At 45.5% G+C, this 13474-nt stretch overlaps 1 protein-coding gene across 1 annotated transcript; it reads right to left on the reverse strand.

Annotated features, from left to right (window-relative positions):
- Nucleotides 1–1289: 1289 nt before the first annotated feature.
- On the reverse strand, nt 1290–12886 carry ZNF473 (zinc finger protein 473). Its single transcript, XM_036274994.1, has 5 exons — nt 12770–12886; nt 12494–12599; nt 8214–8340; nt 4937–5029; nt 1290–3742 (listed from the first exon to the last, which is right to left on the reverse strand). Exons 3-5 carry the CDS (start codon nt 8311–8313, stop codon nt 1290–1292), a joined length of 2646 nt encoding a protein of 881 aa, XP_036130887.1. The 5' UTR covers nt 8314–8340; nt 12494–12599; nt 12770–12886.
- Between the last annotated feature and the right edge of the window lie 588 nt (nt 12887–13474).

The following is a 13474-nucleotide window of genomic DNA, read 5'->3' on the forward strand; positions in this document are numbered from 1 at the left end:
CTTGCTGTGACATAAGGGAATGTGGTATTTTAAGATGTCGCTTGTCAACAAACAGTACTCTATGAAAATGGGACCACCAGTTTCCCTTAGATTCCAGAAGCTTCGAGGCAAGGGCAGGGCTTACCATACTGACATTCCCTGTCCTGGAGCCTAACAAAGTGCCTGGTGAGTGGCCAGAATGGACATATGGTGCATGAAGAACATTCCAGCAGTCATACAATTTTCAGCACCAAGCACATCTGATGTATAGTGTTAACTGTAACAATATCCAGTGCAGCTTTCCTAACTGAATCCAGTTGTTTCCAGCATCAATAACTCCCATGACAGTTTGGATCTCATACTGTATAACCAACAAGTTTAAATGCAGGAAGCAGATTATGGGAAAAGGGGGCATGTGTATGTGGAAAGGGTCTTTGTGAATGAGAGGTATAGGTTAGGAATGGAAAATTTTAGCCATGTGGCTTTCTTTGGGCTAGTTAATACTAGGACAGAGCAGAAAGATGGAGAGAAGGGAAAGGTTACACTTTTTTTAAAAAGATTAAAGTGCTGGTTTGAGGAACCAAATTAAACCAAGGGCATTTTGGAGAAACATTTTAAAAATTAAAGACATGCACCCTGGCCAGATGGCTCGGTTGGAGCATCATCGTTGCAGGTTTGATTCCCAGTCACAGGGCACATACCTAGGTTCGGGTTTGATCTCCAGTTGGGGTGTGCAGGGGAGGCAATCAATCAGTGTTTCTCTCTCACATCGATGTTTCTCTCTTCCTCTCTAAAATCAATAGAAAAACATATCCTCAGGTGAGAATTAAAAAAATAAAGCCACACATAATATTAGTAAGAACATTAGCTGCAGTAGAGATAGAGGGTTGTTAATTCTTCTCTTCCTCTTAACAGAAAAGAGTAGATTTATGTTGTATGTGATATAGATGTTAGCTCACACTTGATGAGTACTTACTATGTGCTGGGCACTCAGTTCTAAGTGCTTTACATCTATTTATCCTCACAACGGCCCTCTGAGGTAGGTAAATATTATTTTGCCTGTTTTACAGATGAGGACACTGAGGCCCTGAGAGGTTCCATGACTCTCTAGGTCACTTAGGTAGCAGTTGGCAGAGGTGAGATTTAACTCAGGAGACTAGCTAGAGTCTACCGGCTTCTTTTGTTTTCATTGTTTTAATGAAACTTGTGTGCAAATTTTATAATCAATCTTTATTAACAAAGAGATGTATCTATATTGTGGGGGTAGGGGTAGGGGAAGGATGGACTTACAATGGTTTCAACTTTAGGTCTCAGATGTCAGGTCCTGCTGTCACCTGGTGGCCACAGGTAGCATTGCTACTTGTTAACTTTTGAGTGTGAACTTGCTGATGTCGGTGGAGACCTAAGTAGCAGGGAAAGGCTTTCTGACAGTGTTGACACTGATACGGTTTTTCTTGGGTATGAATTCTCTGGTGCTGACTGAGATGGGCACTGAGGCCAAAGGCTTTCCCACACACATCACAGATATAAGGTTTCTCCCCAGTGTGAATTCTCTCATGCTGCCTCAGATTTGCTTTCTGGGAAAAGGCTTTCCCACATTCAGCACACAGGTATGGCTTCTCCCCGGTGTGAACTCTCTGGTGAATAGAAAGGCACGAGCTCTGGCTGAAGGATTTCCCACATTCCTGACAAAAGTAAGGCTTTTCTCTGGTGTGAACTCTCTGGTGTCGAATGAGTGGAGCATTCAGGCTGAAAGTTTTCCCACAGTCACCACATTTATAGGGTTTCTCACCTGTGTGAACTCTCCGATGCTTAGAAAGGCGCCAGCTGTGTCTGAATGTTTTTCCACATTCATTACACTCAAAAGATGCCTTTCTGGCATGAGTTCTCTGATGCTGAGTAAGGTACTTACTGTGCACAAACACTTTGTCACACTGGTTACATTTAATGGGTTTCTCTGCAGTGTGAATTAACTGATGTTCTGAGAGACGAGCACTTTGACTGAAGGTCTTTCCACATTCATTACACTTAAAGGGGCACTCACTCTTGTGGATATACTGATGTTTGGTGAGGGAGGTGATGCGGATGAAGGCCTTCCCACAGTCCCCACATTTATATGGCCTCACTCCAGAGTGGATGATCTGGTGGCGAATGAGCTGTGCACTTTGGCTAAAGGTTTTCCCACACTGGTTACATTCAAAGGGTTTCTCCCTGGTGTGAAGCCTCTCATGCTGAGTCAGGTATTTGCTGCAGCTGAAGGTTTTCTCGCATGTCTTACACTTAAAGTGCTTCTCGCCAATCCTTGGATGCTCTTTCTGTTCTAGGTTCTGATTCAAGATTTTTCTGCTCTCCTCAAGTCTTTGTTTTTCTTGGGTGTGAACTCTCTGGTGGCAAGTTAGGGTCGAGCTGCAAATGAAGCGCTCACCACACTCTTGACATTCATAGCGGGTTTCCAAAGCATGAATTTTTTGGTGTTGAACAAGGCGTTCATTATGGCTGAAGGTCTCCTTGCATTTGGCACAGCTGTAGGGCTTTTCCGTGGCATGAACAGATTGGTGTCGCATCAGGTGGGAAGGCCGGCTGAAACTCTTGACACATTTGTTACATTTGTGGGGCCTGTAGCCCGTGTGAATCCTTTGATGTTCATTCAGGTGAGTGTTCCGGTAGAAAGCTTTCCCACATTCACTACATTTGTAAGGCTTCTCTCTACTGTGAACCTTCTGGTGTCTCTTTAGGGTCAAGATATGGGTGAAGCATTTCCCACACTCATCACACTTATAAGGCTTTTCTCCAGTGTGAGTAGACTGGTGTTTGATGAGAGATGAGTTCCGCCTGAAGGCCTTCCCACATTCCTGACACTTAAAGGTAGTTTTTGCAGCATGAATTTTCTGATGTTGGAGGAGGTATTTGTTAAAGTTGAAGGTGGCCTTGCATTTGGCACATTCATAGCGTTTCCGAGTGTGGGTCTTCTGATGTTGAGTAAGATGAAAGGTTCGGCTGAAACTCTTGCCACACTTGTCACACTTGTAGGATTTATCATTTCTGTGGGTTTTCTGCTGCTCAACAAGCTGTGAGCCATGACCCGATGGATGGTCACTGTCTTGACTCTTACATGTTTTTTCTTCAGTGTGAATTTTCTGATGCCACAGAAGGTGTGTGTTGTGACTAAAAGTTTTCCCACACTTGTTACACACATAGGATTTGTTTTCTGTGTGAGTTGTTGGATATGCAAAAAGGCAAGGACTCTGGTTGAAACTGTTCTCATACTCTTGATTCCCAGTTGGTTTCTCACTCATATGAATAATCCAGTGCTGGATAAGATGGCAACTCCGGCTAAAGCTCTTCCCACATTCACTACATTTATATGGTTCTGCTCCTTCCTGGACAGTATCCTGCTGACTCTGGTCTGAATGGGAGCCAGTGTCATTCCTATATTCCTCAGATTTAGCTGGCATCAGGCTGTTCTCGGAAAGATCATGGATCAGGGAATCCTCTCCTGTGAAAAGGAGGGACTCAAGAGTGAGGCCACTCTTGAGTTCATGACTCTTGCACTCTGTGGGACTTTCCTTATTGGTGACAACATCAGAGCTCAGAAGACTTTCTGGATCTCCTAGCAAACTATCCAACCAGCTCTCGTCTATGCAGGCTTCTCCCAAGTTGGAGTTCCAGAGGCCATCCTTGGAAAATGCCTCCAATATCTCCTGAGAGAGTCCTTCTTCCAAGAATTCCTGTGGCAGAGGGGAGATCTTGGCCTCAGCTGTGTCTGAAAGAGAGAAAGTATAAATGTCTGTTCCCCAGGGTGAAAAGACAGGAGCTGCAGGGTGAGGACACAGACAAGAGAGAGAACAGGGGATGGGTCCTGAGTCAAGCCTGTCCATCAAAGGGATGAAGGAAAAGAGGCCAAAATGGTGATCCAGCTGGAACCCGCATCACAGGAGACAGGGAACCCATGTCCACGAGAGTTAAGATGGGAGCTGGGCTGCAGAGCCTCCACAGTGAGAGCAGGGGGTGAGGGGAACTCTCGGCAGATACTCTCCACCACCACCTTCATCAGCTGAGGACTACTTCCTAGAGAAGTACACTGATCAAGGGACGAGACATAAATGATAACAATGCCATACGACTGTTACCACAGAGGCTATATTTGCTTGTTAATAAAGGTGTAGCTCCACATGCTTGGAAATAGCCTTATGTTGAGGTGACAAAAACAGAAATCCAAGATAGCAGGAATCTGTGCCTGGGTTAGTCACCTATGTGAAAACACTCACAAGCTCCTGAGGTGAGCCAAGAATGGAGCTGCATGCTGACCAAGCTATGCAGCCACTTCGCCATGGTTTCTGGTTCAGGGCCCTTCTCCTGTTAATGAGCAAACCATGAGAAAAGCCTCTCATGCCCCAAGCAAGGCCCCTGCCTCTTCTTTCTCCCACTGGGTTCGTCTCGACAGCATCACACCAGAAATCTTCACTGCTTAACCTGATCCCCCTGGGGAACTGTGGCCTGGGAGAGGGCAAAGCAAATACCCAGGCTTGAGTTGTGGCCATCTACTGTTCTCCATGGACCAGGAAGGAGGGCTGGGCCTGTACAAAGGAGTCAAAACAGGTAGACCAGGCTGTCCACAGTACTCAGGGGGCATGAGGCAGGCAAATGGAGACCAATTTGGGAAATGAAAGGACACCCCCTGCTGAGTCTGGAAGGACCAAAGAGGGGACAGAGGAAAGGCACCAGGACAGCCATGTGCTGAATGATGAGGTACACAGAGATCAGGAGGGCTTGCAGAGTGTCCTGATCCCAACTGGGACAGAGGGACAGAAGATACATGTGAAGACTAAAGCCCAGAAACCGGGGTCCAGATGGTTGGGTAGACATACTCTGAGGACAGAGGGCACACAGAGGGCTGTGCCACAAGACCCCACTACCCTCTCACCAGGTGCTGGTGGCCCCTCCCCCACCCACTCACCAGGGCCTGTCACTTCCGGACTTCCTCTCACCAGGGTCTCCAGCTCTTCCCCACCATCTGGATAGGAGGAAGTCAGGTTGGGTCTCAGGGGGTCTGCAGGGAGAGAACAGCACTGTTGTTAATCAGGATGTGGCGGGCTATCCAGCCACTCAGTGGTAACCTCTTGGCTCTCCTGACTACAGTCATCCCTTGCCACTTCACACTTCGACTTTCACAGCTTCACTCTATCGTGGTTTTTTCAAATATATTCATTAAAAAACTGATCGAGCCCTGGCCGGTTTGGCTCAGCGGTTGGAGCGTCTGCCTGCGGTCCGGAGAGACCCAGGTTTGGTTCCCGCTAAGGGCACGTACCTCGGTTGCAGTTTGTCCCCGGCCCTGGTTGGTCGTGCAGGTGGCAGCCACTCGATGTGTCCCTTTCACATCGATGTTTCCCTCTCTCTTCCTCTCTCTCCCCTCTCCCTCCCACTCTATCTGTACAAAAAATGGAAAATGTCCTCGGGTGAGGATAAAAAATAAATAAAAAGTTGATCGAGACAGTGAAAATGATACAGCATGCACTCGGTTGTCTGAGTCAATTATACATTCCTGTATTACAATTAAAATTACTGTACATGTGGACTGTAGGCCTATGTATTCAAGCACCCACGAATCCTTCAATGCCAGGTGCAACTGCTAGAGTCTGGAGCGGATTAACAGTGATAAACGAGGGACGACTGTATTCACTGCTTTATCCAGCACACACTCCTGGGTGACTCCAGGGACGCCTGCCCTGCAGGGTTCCAGGTTCAGTGGAAGAGAGGGACTCAGTCACAATCCAGGATGATCAGAGCTATGAAAGCTAGGGCTGTGGACACAGGATTTGGAACAGCTCAAGGGATGAGCAGACTTTATCAGGTAAAGGGGCCCATAATTACTCAGCCACTCACAATTCACTCATTCACCTGTGGACCACACATTGTTCAAAGCCTCGGTGGGTTGGGCTCTCTGACAGATAATGTTAGGTCCTAGAGCTCAAGCAGTCCTTCACACTGCCTTCCCCAAACTTCCTCAAGGAAAGGAGCAGAGTCGTAACCCAAGGATACATGCTACAGTGGAGGAAAGGCCACTGCTGGCTTTGAAGATGAAGGAAGGGGCCATGAGCCAAGCAATGCAGGAGGCTACTAGAAGCTGAAAAGGAGCAAGGAAACAGATTCTGCCTGGGAGCCAGCCCTGCCAACACCTTGATTTTAGCCCAGTCAGACTCATTTTAAACTTCTGAACTGCAGAACTATAAGAATAAATGTTCCATTTAAACCACTACATTTGTGGCATTTGTAGAAGAAGCCATAGGAAACTAATACCCTCCTCATACATACACACAGATGTGCAGAGGAGTCAAAGGAAATGCATTTCTACTGTGGACTGGAGTTTAAAACCTGGACAGACACTGAGATTGGACCTCCCTTAAGCTGCTTCTACAGCACACATTGAGTAGTTTGGAGAAAACCTGTCCCAATGTGATAAAATTACATCAAATATGGTTTCCAGTATATAATCTTATTTTTTATCTTTTGGAATAAATTCTTGTTTTTGGAAAAGAAAGAACTGAATGCTTGGCCAGGTAGCTCAGGTAGCTAAAGTGTTGTCCTGATATGCCACAGTTGAGGATTCGATCCCCAGTCAGGGCGCATACCAGAATCAACCCATAAATGCATGAATAACTGGAAAAACAGATTTCTCTCTCCATCTCTCTCCCTCCCTCTTTTTCTCTAAAAAATCAATTTAAAAAATGTGTTAAAAAAAAAAAAGAAAAGAAACTAGAGAAAGGGAAATGAGTTGATCCTGATGTGGTGACAGTGATACGGAGCTGGAGTACCATGGCCCTGGAGCTGCACAGGTCCCAACCAGACTGTCAGCCGTGCCATTTGCTTACTGTGTGATGCTGGTGGTTACAGCCAGGTGAAAAGGGCTAAAAGAACAGGCTGACGGTTCTCCTTGGAAAGGCCTGCTCGCTAGGCTGCCCTTGGCTACTGTCTAAGAACCTAGATTTTGGTGGGTTCCAACATTCTCTAACCAGTAAGAGGGGCTCCCTCTGCCCAAACTGTTCTGCTGAACACCTGCTTTCCGTCTGAGTGTCTGGAATGTTGGTACATTCCAAGTAGAGGGTACCTACATAACAAGCCCTGAATAAAAGCCCTGGGTGCAGAGCCTTCAATGAGCATCCCTGGTAGACATTTTACACGTGCTGTCACACCCCGTTGTGTCCTGTGTGACGCCACAGGAAGAGGGCTCTGGAAGTTGGCACTAGTCTCCCCTGGACTTCACACCACACGCCATTCCCCTTTGCTAACTGTACTGTGTGTCCTTTTGCTGTGATGAATATGGCATGAGTACAGTTATATGCGGAGCCCTGCATGTGTTCTTAGTAAGTCACCAAACCTGGGGGTGGTCCTAGGAATTTGAATGCAGCTGTGAAAATTATCCCCTCTTTGAACCTTTTTAAGAACACTCAATAAAATATGGAGTCAGATTTCTCATAGGGTGACTGGAAGATTGAAGGAGATAGTTCTAAGGGCTCACCCAGCACAGAATCTGGCTCCTGACACAGCATTTCCCATGATTCATTCATTTATTAATTTAGGAACTGTTTATTGAGTCCCCAGAGCAGGTACTGTTTGTTGCAAATGCTGGGAAACACTAGGGAATAGCACAGGTGCCCTTAAGAAGCTCCAATCTGGCAGAGAGCAATAAATCATAATAGGAGCAGTCCGAAAATGGAGGAGCGGTGACTAGCTAAGCAGGAGAGAGGGGAGGGAGTGCTAATGGAGTCGGGAAAGCCCCGAGGCAAAGAAGAAACAAGAGTCTTCTAGGCAGAGGGGAGAACAAATGTGAAGACCCTACAGTGTCAGCAGGAGGAATCCCTCTATAATGACAGAGAGGAAAACAGTGCTGCAGTAGTAGGCAGGGCTGGACCCCAGGGCTTGTCAACCTTGCCACTACTGACATTTGGGGTCAGGTAATCCTTGATTGTGGGCACTGTCCTTGTATTCTAAGATGTGTGGCAGCTTCCCTGGACTCTACCTACTAGCTGCAAGGAGGACCCCTCCCCATGTCATGACAATCAAAAAGGCCACCAGGAATTGCCAATGTCCTCTGGGGGGTGGGGGGCAGAATCAGCCAGCTGAGCACTGCTGAGCTAGATCATGCTGTTTCTGAGGTGTTCAAGAGCTGGGAGTTCATCCTATGAGTGACAGGGAGCCACGGGTGATCACCAAGCAGGGCCTGGGTGCATACTCACTCAGCAAGAAGAGATTCTGGTAGTTGTCCAGTGCCGTGTCCCAGAACAGGTCCCCTTGGTCCAGCCCTAGCTGCTCCCAGCCCTCCAAAGTGAAGTCCATGGCCACGTCCTTGAGGGTCACAAATTACTGAAACACAACACACTATCAGTGATTCGGGCTGGGGTCAGGGAGAGGCACAATGGCTCACTCAGTGCAACCCCCGCCCTCAGTGTGCCAAGGCTTTGGCAAAAATCGTCCTGTGAGAACCTTCAGACCTAAGAGACTAGACATCTCCATATTTTGTAGACAAGGACAAGGAGTCTTGGAGAAGAGACACAGGCGGGACTTAAACCCAGGTTAACCTGATCCTAAAATCCATTTATATCTGGCTTTTGCTTTTTTTCAGTGTTTGTTCAAGATTTTAAGTTTTTTATTTTATTTTATTTTGGTACATGCCCCTAGTGGGAACCAAACCCGGGACTCTCTGGTCTGCAGGTCAACGCTCCAATCACTGAGCCAAACCGGCCAGGACAAGATTTTAAGTTTTTATTATGGAAACTTTCATACATACACCCAAGTAGAGACATGTATGCAACAGACCGCCACATATCCATCACCCAGCTTCAATCCCGTTCTATTAACATGTCTGTTTTGTTTGTTAAGCCTCTTCCTCCACTTTTTTTTTTTAAACCTCACTCAAGGATATTTTCTATTTATCTTCAGATAGAGTGGGAGGGAGAAATGAAGAGAGAGAGAAAGAAAAAGAGAGAAACATCGACGTGAGAGAGACACATCTACCGGTTGCCTCCTGCACAACCTTGATCAGGGCCAGGACCGAACCGCAACCGAGGTATGTGCCCTTGACCAGAATCGAACCCACGACTCATTGGTCCGCAGGCCAACACTCTACCACTGAGCCAAACCGGCTAGGGCTCTTTCCCCACTTTTATTTATTTTTTGTAGGAACTAAAATATTTCCAAGTTAATCCCAGGTGACATTTGATTTCATTTGTGAATGCTTCAGTATTAACAGTAGAACCCCTTACATACTGCATTCATACACCATGTTCAAAGTCTGTACAATTTTGTGGACCTCATTTTAATGGACTTCGGATTTAATGGACAAAATTTCCGGTCCATATGTAATATGTGAAAATTAACACCCTGTTTTAAAATGCTTGTAACCAAGATTTGCTTATAATTAAATCAGCAGGTTATTTTTTTGTTATTAACTCACTGTTATTAACAAATATTAATGAATAGGCCATATGTTGTAGTAATTTCGCTGACGTAAATATTTCATATTTACAACTCTACTGTACACATTTAAATCCAAGAATCACCACTTGTAAACAATGTTTGGCGAACGATTAGCACATGATCACATCACAATGCTCTAGGTAACTGCTTCTGTTGTCACATGGTGTGACTTTCTTGTAGCAGTTTTAACTCCTTCTGGCCAATGTTCTGACATGCACTAAACCACATCCCAGCCGTGCATATGTGTTTATTCCCAGTGCATGGTGAATGCATGAATTTACTAAACCTATTCAGTACAAATTTAAAATTACTGTAATACATATAGAAAACTTTTCTGTGAAATTAAACTTTTTATACATACTTAATTTTAATTACACAAATGTGTCTACATAAGTAAAAACAGGTAAACTAATTTGTCAATTTTTTAACATGTGCTTTTGGAAACCCTACTTTATTTATTATTTTTTGGTACGTGCCCCTAGCGGAAACCGAACCTGGAGACTCTGTTCTGCAAGTTGATGCTCCAACCGCTGAGCCAATCCGGCCAGGGCAAAACCTACTTTATTAAATGGACTTTCAGTTTAACGGACACGCCCCTCACTGGAATTAGTCCATTATATCAAGGTTTCATTGTATTCAGATTTATCTTACATCTCAATGGTGGTTTGTGGGTTTTTTTCCCAATTTTCTTTACTATCTTTATTTTTTTTCTTTATTGATTTTAGAGAGAGAAAAGGGAGAGGGAAAGAGAGAAAGAACATTGATTGGCCACCTCCTGCACATCCCCTATTGGGAATTTGGCCTACAACCTGGGCATATGCCCTGACCAGGAATTTTACACGGGACCTCTTGATGCATGGGTCAACGCTCAACCACTGAGCCACACCAGCCGGGCTCCAATTTTCTTACTGCGGTAAAATACATATAAAATTTGCCATCTTAACCTATTTTTAGTGTATAGTTCAGTAGCATTAAGTACATTCACATTGTTCTACAACCATCACCACCATCCATCTCCAGAAAACTCTTCTTGCAAACTGAAACTCTGTCCCCATTAAATAATAACTTTCCATTTCCTATACCCCCAGCCTGTCACTAAGCATTCTTCTTTCTATCTCTATGATCTTGAGTAGGTTCAATGGTATAGTTTTTTTGTTGTTTTTTTTTAAGTATGTTTTTATTGATATTTTAGAGAGAGGGAAAGGGAGAGGAAGAGAGAAAAACATCGATTCTGCACACCCCCTTCTAGGGCTCAAGCCCAAAACCTGGGCATGTGCCCTGACCAGGAATCAAAAGCAGTGAGTGACCTTTTTGGTGCACGGGACGATGCTCAAACAAGTGAGTCACAATGGCCAGGGCTCAATGGTATGTAGTTGGCTTTTTTGAATCAGAATCCAAGGAGGCCTATGCCCTATATTGGGAATTGATATGCTTTGGAAGATTTTTTTTTTTTTTTTTTTTTATCCTCACCTGAGGACATTTTTCTATTTTTTGTTCAGGTAGAGTGGGAGGGGGAGAGAGGAAGAGAGAGAGAAACATCGATGTGAAAGGGACACATCGAGTGGCTGCCACCCGCACGACCAACCAGGGCCGGGACAAACTGCAAACGAGGTACATGCCCTTAGCGGGAACCGAACCCGGGTCTCTCGGGACCGCAGGCCGACGCTCTAACTGCTGAGCCAAACCGGCCAGGGCAGCTTTGGAAGATTTTTAATCTGCACTTGTACCCCTCGAACCTTTTTGTTCCATACTCCTGATTTAGGGTGCCACACTCTGGATATGGTGCTTCCTCTTGGTGTTATTTAGCTGCTCCTCTGCCTGACACATTTCCTGGAAACTAGTCAGTAGAGCAGCAGCCTGATTAGGTTCAGTACAACTTTGAGGGGAAAAAAGTCCCCATAGGTGGCACTGGGTCCACTTCAGGCTGTATGATAGTACAAAGTGCCTGTCTGCCACTTTTAATGATGCCATCTTTCTTAATTTTAAAAGTTCCCAGTGCATGGGTATTTGAAATAAAAATTCAAATACTAGAGTCCTGGCCGGTTTGGTTCAGCAGTTAGAGCATTGGCCTATAGACCAAAGAGTCGCAGGTTCAATTCCAGTCAAGGGCATGTTCCTCAGTTTCAGTTCAATCCCTGGCCCTGGTTAGAATTGTGCAAAAGGCAACCAATCAATGTGTCTCTCTCACATCAATGTTTCTCTCTCTCTCCCCCCCCTTCCCTCCCTCCTTCCTTCTCTCCCTCCCTCTCTATCTGAAAATCAATAGAAAAATATCCTCAGGTGAGGATTAAAAAAAAAATTCAAATACTGGAGAAGTACTGACAATAAAAAAATGACAGTCTGCCCAGCTGGTGTGGCTCAGTGGTTGAGCATCAACCCATGTACCAGTAGGTCTCTGGTTTGATTCCCGGTCAGGGCATATGCCCAGGTTGTGGGTCAAATCCCCAGTGGGGGGCATGTAGGAGGCAGCCAGTTGATGTTCTCTCTCACTGATGTTTCTATCTCTCTCTCCCTCTCCCTTCCTCTCTCTCTAAAATCAATAAAGAAAAAAAATTTTTTTTAATTAAAAAAATGACAGCCTTCTCCAGTACCCTATCTCTAGGTGAACCTGTGGCTGTCTGGTGTGTTCCTTCCAGACCTCCATCAACACACACACAGACACATTTCAAATAAGAATGAAACTTGAGTCTTTAGATTGGATCAGAGGCATGGCCCCACTCCCTTCCTCTGTGGGTAACCATTGGCAATGAAGTCCCATGCCCCCTCCCTCCAGAACTCTGATTCCTGCCCCATCATGTAAGATGCTCTGGGAAGTGACTAAGATGCTGCTGGGAAGCTCCTACACGGTTCCTAGCACACAGGAAGAACTCAACCAAAGGGAAGAATGTCTGCTCTGGCAGACATGGGCAGGGACAACCACATCCAGGTGGATTTGTTCTACAGTGGAGGCAGTAGGTGGTGCTATGGGACACCAGGGCAGGGAAGAGCTCTGGGAAGGAGGGGGAATGGAGCTGGGTCTTAAAGGCTGTGCAGGACTTACCTGAAGGGAGTATCACTTGTGTGAGTAAAGGGAAGAGAAGAGGCCATGGGGAGGGGGCAGGACCCAGATCATGCAGGAATGAGCTGATAAAAACCTGGATTTTATCCTGTAAGCAACAAGGATTCCTGGAAAGTTACTGAGTAGGAAAGCAAGAACATGAGAGCTTTACTTTAAGATCCTTTGGGGCCACTATAGGACAGTGAGCCCGGAACAAAGGCAGGCCAACTGTGCAGCCTTTGGGGATGATCTGTTAGGACAGAAGGACTCTTGACTCACCTCTGTAATAGCCGACTAAGTCCAGCAGCCAGAGTCCTAGTTTAAGCTCCTCCTCCTTCCCCTCCATGTTCCCAGCAAGTAGGGCTGCAGGAAGGACAAGGAAACTGGGAGGAGGTCTTCTTTCCTTCTAGGACTGATTTCCTGGCCATGCTGGTTGTCCAGAAGTAGGATAAGTCAGAGCATGAGTCTCCCTGCAGGAATCACAACAATTGTTATTTATTGAAACTACCCCAGCCCCCAATTTCCACTGTGCTTCAAAGCCTACAAAGCAACTTCACAACCATTCTTAGCACTTATCACAATCAGTGAATACACAGTTGGGACCTTCTGTCTTGCACACTGCTGTGTCCTAGCACAGCAGAGAATATCTGTTAACAGAATACATGTGTCTCTCTAACTGAACCCTTGGGGCAATGCTTCTGAGATTTTGGATTATCTACCATCTCTAGGATTTGAGTCCAAGTGAGTTGGCCTCCAAACGGTTGCTATTTCTACAGCAGGAAGAGTTCTTCAACTTTCTTTTTTAACTATGATCCACAGAAACAAAGGCAATATATAGCACAACTGCTCATTCACACCATAACTAAACAAAAGCTTTATGAGATAATACTTAATCTTACAAAGTGGAATGTACTAGGATAATTTTTTATTCTAGTCACTTTCTACTCATTAAGAAAAAAAATATGGCCCTGGCCAGTTTGGCTT

The sequence above is a fragment of the Molossus molossus genome, unplaced genomic scaffold (assembly GCF_014108415.1).
Source record: "Molossus molossus isolate mMolMol1 unplaced genomic scaffold, mMolMol1.p scaffold_m16_p_21, whole genome shotgun sequence".
In the NCBI taxonomy this organism is placed as follows: domain Eukaryota; kingdom Metazoa; phylum Chordata; class Mammalia; order Chiroptera; family Molossidae; genus Molossus; species Molossus molossus.